The 13,816-nt window shown below is 34.0% G+C and overlaps 1 protein-coding gene across 1 annotated transcript in view; it reads right to left on the minus strand.

The window, feature by feature from the left end:
* Positions 1-458: 458 nt before the first annotated feature.
* Positions 459-13,816, minus strand: part of CDH10 (cadherin 10) — a gene marked incomplete at both ends in the record, with an annotated part of 60,440 nt that continues 47,082 nt past the window's right edge. Inside the window, 4 exons of the mRNA XM_084283215.1 lie at positions 459-952; positions 1,842-2,093; positions 4,049-4,157; positions 12,236-12,357. Of these exons, the coding sequence (XP_084139341.1) occupies positions 459-952; positions 1,842-2,093; positions 4,049-4,157; positions 12,236-12,357 (977 nt within the window). The remainder of the gene's footprint in view (positions 953-1,841; positions 2,094-4,048; positions 4,158-12,235; positions 12,358-13,816) is intronic.

Consider the following 13,816-nt stretch of genomic DNA (forward strand, 5'->3'; position numbering starts at 1 on the left):
ACTTATTAACACCACGTGTACAATTTGTTTAAATTTTAATGTACAGAACAGGACATACTTGGTTTTTTCTTCTTTGCCATCTTAAAAGCTGCACTTGCAAGGGTAGAACATGTATCTAACAGAAGCGGCTTGTACATGAGGTTGCTTAAGGGATTATCACCCTGTTCAAATTTCTGAAAGTAAGGTATTTTTTATTTTAATTACTAAAATGGACAACACTGAATTTCCATAGCTTTGGCTCTTGGAAGGTGATTAAATAAAATGCTGTATATATTCCAAGTGGCATTCTACTAGAAAGAATGAATGACATTAATGGACAAACTGGAAACAAATTTTAAAAGGAAACCATTGTGCTGAGTGGCAGGAAAATTTTCCTGAATGTTAAATACTGTTGAGTGCAGAAGGTGTCTGTAAAATTACTTCCGCTCAAAGGAACCAAAAATGTAGCCTACTGTAGGTTAAGAAGCGTCTTTGTCACTTTCTCCTCCACCATACATTTCAGCTAACTTATTAAACCGAGGGCCCCATTCTCGGAGGTAATCATAGTTTTGGTCTCCTTCGGTAGTACCTGACTCTAAGGAGCTCAAGGATTCAGCTATTGAATCATTTCCCTCGTAGGCATAAGTTGCAAGTGAGTCATACGGTGGTGCAGAAGGATCAGTATCGTGCTCTTTTAGCCTTTGGTTAATGAAATCTCGGACATCTGTGTTATCTGGTGCTGAAGGAGTCCTCCGTGGTACAAATAATGTTTCAGGGATAATATCTCGTCGAAGCTTCTTATCTTCGATAGCTGCAGGATTCCTCAGTGTGCCAATATCAAAGGCTTGGGTGTCTTCCTCTCCACCACCTTCATCGTTATAACTCACAATGTTGTCTCTGATGTCCTCTTTAGACAGGATCAAAGGCTCCTTCTTTCGTTGCCTCTTCAGAGCAGCAAACAGCACCACTATAACTTGAAGGGAGAAGGAAAGAATGGGTAAAGATCTCAATTGAACAAGTTCTTAGTAGCAGAACCATCAGATACAACAGATTTACTTCAGCAACATTTCACCAGCTCATTTCTGCCTGATAAATCTGATAAATGGATAAACTTCACTGTTCCCATTACAGTAACACAGTAAGGGCTGTACCAAAATGTGCTTTTAATGCAAACATTGTGTGTGCTGCTTTACAGAACCATGAGCTTTGTCTAGCGCTCCTGTAATAACTTTGATGAGTGTTAAAATAGCCAGGTTTATTCTGAAGTTCTTTTCCTTTTTTTTTTTTTTTTTTTTTTTAAGCTTGGAGTATACTGTTCAAACTGTTTTCCAACTGGTCATTAAGTGATATTCTAAAAACCACAAAATAGTGTGTATACAAAATTTGCAAATTTTTTGTTGCCCCACAGAAACCTCTGGATAGACAGTGATTTAATATAGTAAAAGTATTCACTAGCATATTCTATGTGAAATATATACTGCAAGTTGACTTTAGGTATTTATTTAAATAAAACAAGATTTTTCCTCTCTCTCAAAACAAGTAAGTTAAAAATGAAAGAAAGCGATTTTTGATTATGTTATTCCTTCTGCCTGATCCCCTTTTTTAAAGACAACAAAAGGATAAAAATGCTGCTGGTTATACACTGATACATTTAACACTCTGGAACCTGATTTCATTTTTACTGTGTCCAATTTCCAGGCAAACAGTTTTTCCTTTTTTTTTCTTTTAATTCGCAGTTGAATGTTTCTTGCAAAAGAAGCAAAACCCCTGGTCATTAATTCTACCAACCTGCATAGCTTTGTAAAATGTGTCAGGCCTGACACATTTGCTCACAGGGGAAAATATACATTTATTTTTCTTACCCAGCAGGATGATGATGCAGAGGAGAATGGCAATCAGTGCCCCTGTGCTGAGGCCAGCAGGGAGGAGCAGGGCCTCTGCATTGCAGGATTGCATGTTTCCCCGGCTGTCACAGGCACATACGCGTATGGTCAGCGTGCCAGTGCTGCTCTGGATCGGGTAGTCATTGTCTGATATCACCACTGGTAGAAGGTATGTACTTATTTCGTGTCGACTAAAGCCATTCCTTCTTGTCAAAATTCTGGCAGTGTTATCTAGATTGATTAAAATATACTGTTGTATTGTATAGGAATATAGAACATGTATCACATACAGTACATGCAAGCTATAATATTTTACGTCACTGGTAGTATTTCAAAATGGGCTTTTCCTCATATCATAGTGATCCCTCTCTTCTCTAGTGACATTCACATTTAATCAGAAAGCTATTTATGATTTTTTATGTACAGCTGGCCTGCTCCTCTGTGCCTCTGCAGAACCTCTGAGTGTGATTTGAAAAGAGGATTTCTCAAAGCTTAAAATGTTTTATAGATTAATGCATGCAGTGCACAACACAGTTCCATTCCATGGCTAAAGCCCTGAAATGAAGTGGCCAACGGAGAAAAAATAACCTTCCACTTCACGCTGTTTAACAAGCACTCTGTTCTGAAAGATTCTTTCCATGGATCTTCTGTGACAGCACCCAGGGGAATGCTATCTGTAAATGCAGGATGAGATTTTCCACACTAAAACAATTTCAACATGCTGTAGAACAATGAATTATATACTTTAGCACATGGCGTAGAATTTTTGTTGGAAAATTTTTTCAGGAATTCAGAAAACTGAAAGATGGTATTCCTGCTCAGTTTTGAGATGTGAATTTAATAAACTGTATTTGTGGCAAAAGAATCTTAGTTCTACGTAATACATTTGAGCATCAAGTCTATTCAATGCAAGGGCAGAGAAGGAAAGAAAAAGGTACTGGAAAGAAATGAGCAACAGGAAGAGACTGTTCTATTGTCAAAGCCACTTTATGCTTATGAAAATGTAAGTCTACACTACAGTTTTGGACTTTTTAGTCCAAAAGAGGGAAAATATGGACATTAGAAGGAAGATATCATTTCCATCACACGTGGATTTCTTGAGGTAAATGGTTGCCAGCCAGGTAAAAAAGGTAAATCTTGCCAGCCAATATCACGCTGAATTAAAATAACTCATGCAAAAGGAAGAAAGTAATTTTGGATAGAAAAGAAACACCAAGGTCAATACCTCTACATGCTCAGGACATAATCACTAGGATGTAATATTTGTTTAAAAAATTAATTGATATTTTTTTTCATGTCCTCCATGAAGGAAAATACAAAGTTCTTCTTTACTACATCCCTTGATTGCTTTGAGGTATTTGCATGCTATTTGTTTCACTCAGTATCAAAAACAATTTGTCTGACGTGTCTTTAAATACCTTTCTCTGCTGCTGGGGAATTCATAAGATACACAAACAATTTCACTCCAGTTCTTCACTCTCCCTACTGATGTAGTTTGTATCTAACCCAAATCTTCCTCAAGTTGTTTGCAGCCTGTTACTTCCTGTATTCTTCATCATTAAAATATAATTATTCCCATTGCCTTTATGAATTTAACTTATTTGAATGTTACATTGTATCCCCTCATTTAATCCTTCTGTGATCTACAGAATCTCTGTTAATTGTACAGATAATGAAGGCCAAAATGAGTTTGTTGTCCCACAGAATCTTCTGAAATTTTTTACCTGATTAGAGCTGAGGAATCTGACAAAGAATCAAAGGAAGTAACAAACTGGTGCTTGGAGTCATCATTTTCATTCATCATCACAAAGAAGCAAAACAGAAATCAGGGGAATTGGAATCAGACAGAAGGCTAAAGTGAAACATCTAACCTTGCGACGTGAAGCCATTTTTGAAGCTTTTTTTCTCCTCCCTTTATTTGGTTACTCACCCTAAACGAACACTTTCACTGATTTTCTTTATAACTTTTTTAATTCTATTTTTTACCAAACTAACTTTTGCCTTTCCTGCACAGATGAAAATATAGAAGTCCCAAACCACAAACATCCATGAAGAATTATTATTGTTAGCAGTAGCCTAAAGAGCTTGTCTATATATTGGTAGATATAAAAGAAAATTCAAGATATTATAGGCATGTATATGAGATAGTAAAGATACAATTTCCATGGGCTAGGCATGAATTTTACCTTCATTATCCTGAACAGTGAAGTTAGGGTTTACAGCAGCTAAACTGAAGAAAAATTTTTGTCCCCCGAGAGGGTCATCTTTGTCTACTGCACTTATGGTCTGAATAAGCTACAGGGAAGAAAAAGCAAGCAAACAAAGAAACATCAACAAAACAAACAAACAAGCATACATATAGTTTGTTTACATAACTGTGATTATTTTAAGACTAGAAGAGTTAAGAAAATTTTGTATGCAAACTATGTACATATTGACTTAATACTTAAACTGCAGGACATATTAGCTGAACAAATGTTGAAAAAATGTATCATATAAGTTTTCCAACAAGAGAGCCCATACATATTTCATATGGTGTTACATGTACACATGTAAAATGGTCAGCTTATAACTTAGTCCTCCTCTGTTTCTTTTTTTTTAATACATATTTATATATTTTTGTAACTACATAAAGAACAAAACTATGATCAAATCAACACCTAAAACAGGAATTCAGAGGATATATATATGTGTATATACATATATATATATATATATATATGATAAAAATGCTATTTTATCAGATATTAGATTTTATTAGATGCTTTTGGTAAGGAAGTTAAAGTTTCAAATTAAATTTCAAAATAAGAACATTTGTTTCTAAAACAACATTTTTCTGTTTCTTAGTAAAGCAAAAGATACAAATAAGATACTTGAAATTAAAAATGCCAGTTAAATTATATGGATATATTTCTACTTGTGAAACATGTAATACATAATGCCATACAGATTCACCACCGCAGGCTGGGATCTGAATCTGGTGTCACTGTTCTCTGAATAAGCTGCATCAGATCTGTTTGATGCTTAAATGGAGTGCTTTCTGCAATCCCTACATTTTTTTTTTGTTGTTTGTTTGTTTGCTAGTAATAGTAAAACTTTCATCAGTGTTTGTGTATCTGTCAGGTAAATAAGTGTTTGGCTTTTTTTCCTCTGACATTTCTAGACCTAAGGCTATCAAGGAGCCACTTACCAAACAAAACACATTTTTTGTTTTCTCCATTGCTTTGTTTCAGTGCTTTGTGTGGTGTTTTATTTTGTTTTACACCTTAGCAATAAAAACTATACCTATTGCTGTTTTGTGTGTGTGTGTGAGAAAGAGAATGTTCAGTTATTTTCTTAAGTTTAACTTGCCAAAAATAGATTAATCTTTAGCCTAGGTCTTTTTTTTTTTATTCTTCATATCTGATCCATCATTTTAAATTGCAGTGTTTTTTCGAGCATGCAATAACTTCTAATTTTTGACACAATTCCTTCCCTGTGGCATACTTGTTAAATTCTTTGGTTTTCCTCTTCCCCTTCCTCCAAATACATCAGTTTTTAAGGTTTTGTCAGGACCAATCATCTTTAACATCAATGATTGCACTATACTCCAGTTTAACAAATGCATGATTAACTCCCAATTTCTTTCTTGTACATCCAGAATACAGCAACAAATTTCTTCATGAGGCAAGGATTTGAGTTATTTTAATACAGCACTTTATGTTCTTTCTCATGTAGAGTTTTGTCTTCCTCTAAATTTGTTTAATCACATAAAACTCCAAAATCTTACTGGATGAGCAAAACAGATAATACAACTGTAGTATAGTACTTGCTTTTAAAGAATGAATCTTTTAATTATTTAGTGAGTTTATAAGTAAATTGGCAAATAAATCTTTAGAGACTTTTGCAAAATTAAAGATATTTCTTAAGTCAAGAAAAAAATAGTCCGTTTTACTTCACAAGTGGAGACCATGAACACAGTCAGTTGTTGGTGTTAAGCTGATGAAAATCCAGTTATCTACTTGTGATTGTCCATACCCATCTTTTAGAATAAGTATTTAGATTTTTTTTATTGCCTAGTTGTTTTATATATATAATTTACAGAGGTTACTAACCCACCACAACAATATCAACCAGTGTCCAGATCCCTTAGCAGAACAAACTGCAAAAAAAAAGTCACCTATTAACTTTCCCATCCATCATTTCTTGTAGCATTTGAAGTTCTGAATTGAATACTGATCATGTTTGACAATATAATACATTTTGTAAGCAAATTCAAGTAATTTGCTTATATTAGGAAGAAAAAATTCTTCTTGTGCTTTTTGTTTTTTGGTTGCAAGCATCTTTTGGATATGAAAATGTACAGATAATTTGGAAATGCTAAGAAATGTTTGGCTGACTAAATATTATGCAGTTTCCTATTAGTTACTGATATGTATCTTTAAAAGGTAAAGTTTTAAGGACAATCTTATTGAAACAATGTGTTTATGTGCATTATCACATTTATAGCATCTCACAGGTACATCACAAGTAACAGCACTATTTGTTTTGCTATTGTTCTCAATTAGAACCTAAGCTTTTAACAATCCTTGCAGATTTAGATATTACTGATAATTTACACTGGAAGTGCTTTACTAGCTCCTTTTCAAATAAATGCATATACACATAAAACAAGCACTCATCATCTCCTGTGCAAGCCTGGAAAGTTCTCCTTGCAGTATCTCTGCTGCACCCAAGTTCCTGATGTATGTCAGCACAAGGAACACACACTTTTCACCAGTGTGGGTGAAGATCAGGGCTTGTGGGCTTCGGAGGGAGCACCATCTTCCTGTCAACTTTCTGAAGCACTGCATATGTTCTTTCAAGACCTGTATGTGAAGCAGGCTTCAGACAACGCATGGCCTCAACATACAAATGAGCAAGGGAAACAGCAGATTCTTCCTATATTGCTGAGAAGTACTCAAAATACAGATGCGTAGCCCACAATCAGTGATGTAGATTGTTTCAGTGATTTCTTTGCTTGCCTACTCCATCTCTCTTGCAGACAATTATAGCAGCATTGGAAATTTGGGTGGGAGATGAGGTCCCACAACCTAAATGGGATGTTTGACTTGTTGACTGTTGAACAAAAAGAGTTATCACAACTTCTGTTTGAGAGTGGGGTGAGGTCGGAAACCTCACTCAGCTGCATTACCATTTGTTGTTTTCATGATTGCTTCTTTGTATTTGCTTCCTCCATTCCTTTATTTCACGGGTTCTGGTCAAAACAAAGGAGAGGAGACACCAATAACCCCAGTGTGCTGGTGTGTCACAGGAAATCGTGTTTTCAGATTTTTTTCAGATTAGCCATTTAGACTTTAAAGGTTCTTCCTCTTCTCTAAGACTTGTCTAATCAACACTTGGATTGGCGTCAAACCCTTCAAACCCATACCATTTGTATCTGACAGTTCTTTGTGTTTGACTCTTCTTTTTCTACCTCGTCCAAGTGATTGCAAGGTGAAAGTGGTTCATAAGACTTACGTTATCTTCCAGACTTTCAGAGTATTGTATTTTCTGTTCCATGTCTTGTTCCTCCAGTATTTCAATCTCAGCCTTCTTGGGGGCAATTTATGGATCTTACGAAAATGTGTCTTTGTTCACCCCATTTTTTTTTTTCCACAGATCTAAACAGTTTAGGCACACTTTACCACCGTCTGCTGCAGGTAAATATAGTAACTCGACAATTTCCATCTGGTTATTATCCCATTGTTTGTGGGCACAGCACTGATGGAAGTAATTAAGAGTGTAAGTAACCATGGGAGCTGTGTTGCACAAGCTTTCCTTTCTGCACAGTTGCTAGGCAGCCACTTGGAATACTATCTGTGTTTTACCAAAGATGGACTCATTCTTAAAGCTTCAAGGACTGATACAGCCTTCAGTATAATCATTTTTAGCTGTTGTTTGCCTGACTCTGAAAACTATGGGCAGTAAATGATTGCAGGGTAACTATTAAATATATGCAAATCCACTTGAAGAACAAAAAGACGTTTATCACGGAGTACACCTGTTTATTTGTAATCAAGATCTACATTAGTTCTTCAGCAGCATTTTCTTTTGAAATAGTAGAGAGTAAACCCTGCCTTATAGTTCATCTACCACCCAGAGTTGCGTTGTAAATATAGATAATATGTCTTACAGCATATTTGCCATTGCTAACATATATTTTTGTTATTTCATAGGAAAACTAAACAATACTGAAACATTAAAGGCTTTAGTCTTCAGTTTCTTATATTTGTCTATACCATTTCATACTATGTTTTTTTTAAATGAAATTAAACAACAACATCCATCCACATACTCCTGTCTCATTAGAAATCCTGTTTATTTAGGAGAAGGATAAAGTAAAGGAGAAAATAAATAAGATCAAGTTCTACATCACCCTGACTTTTCATGATAAACTGATTTAACACACCAGAATTTCAGAAAGAGAGAGCCTACCAGGAAATAGCTAGTCTGAGGAAGTTTAAATGCTATCACAGCTATTTCAAAAAATGGAAATCTGGGGAACTTTTGTTTCCTTGGAATGGTAATAAAATTATTTTTCGTAGCCTTTATAGACAGAGCAACTGCATTGGTAAGTTTACTGACACAAAACAATATTGATAATCTAAGGGGGTTCTTACATTACATAATATGAATGCAATAGTCACAAAATTTATTTATTTTTTTTGTGTTGTAGATGTGGTGAGGGGCAAGCCTGGTTGGTGAGTATTCCATTGCTCCAGACAGTGCATCAAAACACAAATGTTACTGTTTGTCCTTTGTTCCGTTTACTTCTCATGGTATAGGGTGGGGGGAGAGAGGGGGTGCTTTTGGGTTACCTTAAACAAAACAAATAAACAGAATGTGAATGCATTTTCATGTATGATTTCCTGATGTCATTAGTATTGATGTGAAATACCCTACATTTCATACAGCATGGTTTTCCCTTTGTACTGATCAGCTGTAGGATACCTCCACTATTCCCACAGTATGTTGCTTCATGCATCCTAGCAGTGGCACAAAGCAGTGACAACAGCAGGGAAGCCAAGAACGTTACTCCAATGAAAACCAGACAGAAATATAAGAGCCTTACAGTAGTCAAAGAGGGTTGCTAGCCACTGAAAAAAAATAGATAAAACAGTAGAAACAATGTTGCTGTGTAGGTTGTTTTTTCCAAAACAATTTGCCTTTGTGCTTAGGTCCTCTGAAAATGTAAATAATCTTTTTTTTTTTCTTTCTTTCTTTTTTTTTTTTTTTCCTGAAACAAACTATACGTTTGCTTTTAAGTTCTGTGCAAATAAAAGAAAATATGTGTTATTAAGGAAAAAAAAAAGTTATTTGGAAACCCTATGTTGATTTCCATTACTAAAACTTTATTTTACTGGAGTAAGTCAGAGTAAAACTTTGAGAGTTATTGAATAAAATGGTGCAAAAATAAAATTCTAGTACCACTAAAACCACTGGAATACATGAAATATAAGGAAATAGACTGAAGGGACTGAAGTAAAAATAGATTAAAAGAGACAGAAGAAGAAAGAAGAAAATATTCAAGTAAATTGACCACAAATTGTAGTATAACTAAAGAAAGGAGGGAGATACAAAAATGAAAGATAAACTAATACTTCAGGATCAAAAGATACAAGAAACTTCTATAAAAACATATAGAGAAAAAAAAAAAGAGAGAGAGAAGTAACTAAATTACTAGAAAATGAATTAGGAAATAATTTAGGTTTTAAATAGATATTTTGTTTTAATTTCAATAAGTTCAACAAGTTCAATAAGAGGAATAATGAATAGAAAGACATCTGTTGAATACAGTAAGGAAATTGTTGGAAATATAGAGGTAACAAAAGCCATGTTTAAGCACAGCTATGTTGGGGTAAATATCCCTGATAAAAAAAAAACACGTTTTTATATGTGGGTCAAATGAGTTTATAAGAAGAGGAGGAGCAAATTAGTGAAAGAAACCTAGCATGATTATATAATTTATGATGAAGATTCAGGAAAAACAAGCAAGCAAAAAAGAATAAATCAGACATTTTAAAATGTCGTTTAAAGAGAATTTATGATGAGCTAGACTGATTTATGTAACATCGGCAAAAATTAAAAAGGGAGTAGATATATACATATCTATATACATGTATACATATCTACTAGATTTGGTAAAACTAAGCAAGCATTCTTAGGGACCCAAAAAGATGAAAACACAACATTCCAACATTCCTTATTACTTCTGAGGCTTTGAAAGCTGTAGGGAGCCACGCTGTTTTCCTATCTGCTACTTCTGGCTCAGGCAGATAGTCCTTCAGAGAAAGGGCACGGTTTTTGAAAGGACCAGAAGGGTGCTGGGCATCTGAGGCTGTACAGGTCTGTTACTGCAAGGCCTATGGCATGTGGTGTATGTTTGTTACTCAATATTTTTACATTTTAAATATATATATATATAATCCCCAAGACACATGTATATATGTATTAAAATAACCAGAGTAGGAGAAGATTGTGAAGCGCCAAAGACACATGCACACACACACACACACACACAAAAAAAAAAAGAAAAAAAAAAAAGAGAGAGAGAGAGGAGAGAGACAGTGGAGAAAAACAATCAGGAAAGAAAAATTAACACACATGGAAGGAACCAAACGTTATTTAGTATGGATTAATTGTATTCAATCCCTCAAGACAGACTGAATTTCAAAATAACAAGTCTTATTAATGATCTTCCAGTTAGCAAGAATATAATTACATTCAAATAGATTACTCGTGTTATCCTGTATTGTATTTTTTTCTCTTCCTGTGAATTGATTTTTTTAAAGACTCAATTGCAACTCAGATTGTTTAAAAATGGTTATAATTATATAATATATATAATAATTATAATTATATATTACATATAAAATGGCACTTCCTTCTGACAAGGGATATACTGCTGAGCATTATAACACTTCAAATAAATGGGTATGTACACTTATTTAGCTTCTTATTAGTTATAAATACTTAGTCAGGTTTTGTTTGTTTGTTTGTTTGGTCTGACAGCCATTTCTGAATGTAAACAGAAATTGAGTTTTAATGCAGAAATAAGTTTTATATTTATCTTAAAATTATAGTAACTTAAATATTTTAGGTAGCTCAGAAAGAAAAGGATACTCCAAAGTACATTTACCTGAAAATACAATGCTGTTTGTGTTCTCTATCGTTATTAAACCTGGACAAAACAGATTCTAAAACTTCAAACAGAATAAGAGTTCTGGATTAATGTGTTTCTTTTTTTTTTTTTTTTTTTTTCAACCAGAGATGCTGGTGAAACTGCAAAAGAAAATTCACTTTTCTACATTTTCAATTCTCAACACATATCTTATATTTGAATTGATTAAAATGTTATTTTAGCATTCATTGAAGACACAACTGTCAGAAATTCTAGATTTTTAGTCAGGAATTTCCATTCATCCATCAGCTTGAATTATCTTAAAAATCTACTAGGAGACAAATATTACTCAATATTGCTCAGTATTTAGTATATTATAAATTTGAAGCTTAAGTCCCTTGTTATAATTTCTAACTACTGTTGCTTTAGAAAGACAAATGGCAACCTGAATGTGATAACTGAAACAGTTAAGACAAGCTGGCACTTCTTCCATGTTCTATTCAAAGGTGCTGAAATGCTTACACTGAGTTTCTATTGTGATTGTTTTAGAGGATTTATAACTGGCTGACTGTGCTCTGGGACATGCTGCGCTCTAATAGGAAAACAGTTTTTTAACAGTTCTAATAAGCAGCTGCCTATTAGGAACTGGATATTAAGCGCTGCAGTCATTTCACATAAATTAAAGTATGCTTTCTGTAGCCCATAAGAAGCAAAACAAAATCATATGTTCCCAGATGAAAAATGTATGGTGTATATTTTATTTTCAAAAGTCTTTGGTGGGATAATAAGACAAATATTACAAATGGAAAAGAAAAAGAAATACAAAGGTGACAGATGTAGGCTGTAATCACCAACAGAATGAATTGAAATATATTTGAGGTTTGCCAGTTGTAATTTATTGAAAATAAATCAACTTTTTAGTAGATAAATATAACATTTTGCTTTCTCTGTGAAGGTAATGGCAAAGCTAATTATGTCCATGTCTCTTGGGCTTATCTAATTAGGATTTAACAATACTAAAGAGTTAGGTTGATGAAAGTGGTAATTCACACATTGATGCGGTTGTAATATATTGGTATTTCACTCTAAGCCTCACCTAGAGAGCTACTTGCTACTTTCATTTTCAAAATTTCAAAAGATATTTTGGACATAATTTATCCCAAAAAACAGGCAAGAATGATCTACAATTGAATGCCATAGCAAAGTTGGATAGTATTTATCAAAGGCATACCTGTCCAGCTCTTGCATTTTCACAGACAAAGGTATCGTAGAACACAGCAAACTGTGGGGCATTGTCATTAACATCCAAAATTCTTACATAGACAGGAACACGAGTAGTGTCTTTGGGGTTGTCTGACAAGAGAAAAGAGAAGAATAATGAGCTTATTTTCCTACTAAAATTATTCTATCTTCCAAATATAATGAGCAGTAGACATTTAAAATTAGGTTTGAAATTAATCAAAATGTAGCATATAAACTGGTACCAGGTAAGAATCAGGTCTGCTGAAAAGTAAGGAGACGTCTTGCTTAGAGTAAAAAAAGAACAATGTGTTGTTATCTAGTGAGCAATTAATTTTTTTACATGAAAGTAGGGGCTGCTACTGCTAATGTTCTATGCAAATACAGCATGTGAAAAGTATGCCCATTACTATAATGACAAAATTGTTGATTTGGTGGGCTCAGGGGTATCATTCTGATGTAAGGTTTTGATTTGTAATTTTAAATCTGATTTGTTTTACACAGAAGAGACATATGGTTAAAGCTTTCCTGTGCCTTTATTAAGCCGGGAGAAATTCTGATAAAGCCAATATAAATATCTCAATAAAAATCAGAAGTGATTAGAATTAGAGTTTTTTATGTTTAAATTGTCTTAAAAATACAAATGTAGATTTTCAGACTTTAGGTTAAAAACCAACAATAGTAACTCCGTCTACCTCCCAAGATGCCCTACCCCTAGTATTATTTAGAGTGCCCTCTCATTACTTACTATAGGTTAATTCAGTAATACAAGTTCATTGATCCCACTTGCAGATCTAGCAAGAGTAATGCCTGGGAGTAACAAAGTACAGCCATTTATTTGAATTCTGTTGGCTGGTAGCTAAAATTGATATGATTTTGTTACCGTAATGGATAAATAGCAATAGGGATGACTCATATTTATTTATTTTTTTCATTTTAAGCTGAAGCAAAGAAAACAGTAAATATTCAGGAGTAACTGACATTAAGTTCACATGTGATTTATAATGTCTTTGCTGAAATGTGATGTGGATCTTTTTGACATGCTGAAATGTTTAAAGTGGCAGGTTTGGGACATTTTTTTCCATATTTATACTAGATTTCCAAGTGCATTCAATTTTTATCACTGCTCTCCTGTTGTCTCATGTTTCACAGGTAATATTTTTAAATATTTGAAAACTATTCTCCCCCTTCCATTCTTTCTCCAAAACAAATGTACCTCTTTAGAGAAGCTTAGCTGCTCCAACTATATTCTGGCAGGAAATAAGTTGAACACTGTGATATGATATAAGTATAAAATGATAATAGGTTTCTTCAGTATATAAATGCTTCTGATAAGTATTCTTACAACAGTGGATAACACTGTGAAAGAGTGCAAGCTCATGAACATGCACTGCAAAAAAAAAAAAAAAAAAAAAAAAAAAAAAAAAAAAGCTACTGGGTGTGCTCAATACAACCAGCCTACTGCAGGAGACACTTGGTCTCCGACTGCAGAAATAGTACTGGGCAGGCTAAGATTGGTTAATTGTCTGGACATGATGTTCCATTTAGTTCTCTGCATTGTAGTTCCTGCCAG

Source organism: Netta rufina (assembly GCF_964035555.1).
Source record: "Netta rufina genome assembly, chromosome: 2".
NCBI classification, from domain to species: domain Eukaryota; kingdom Metazoa; phylum Chordata; class Aves; order Anseriformes; family Anatidae; genus Netta; species Netta rufina.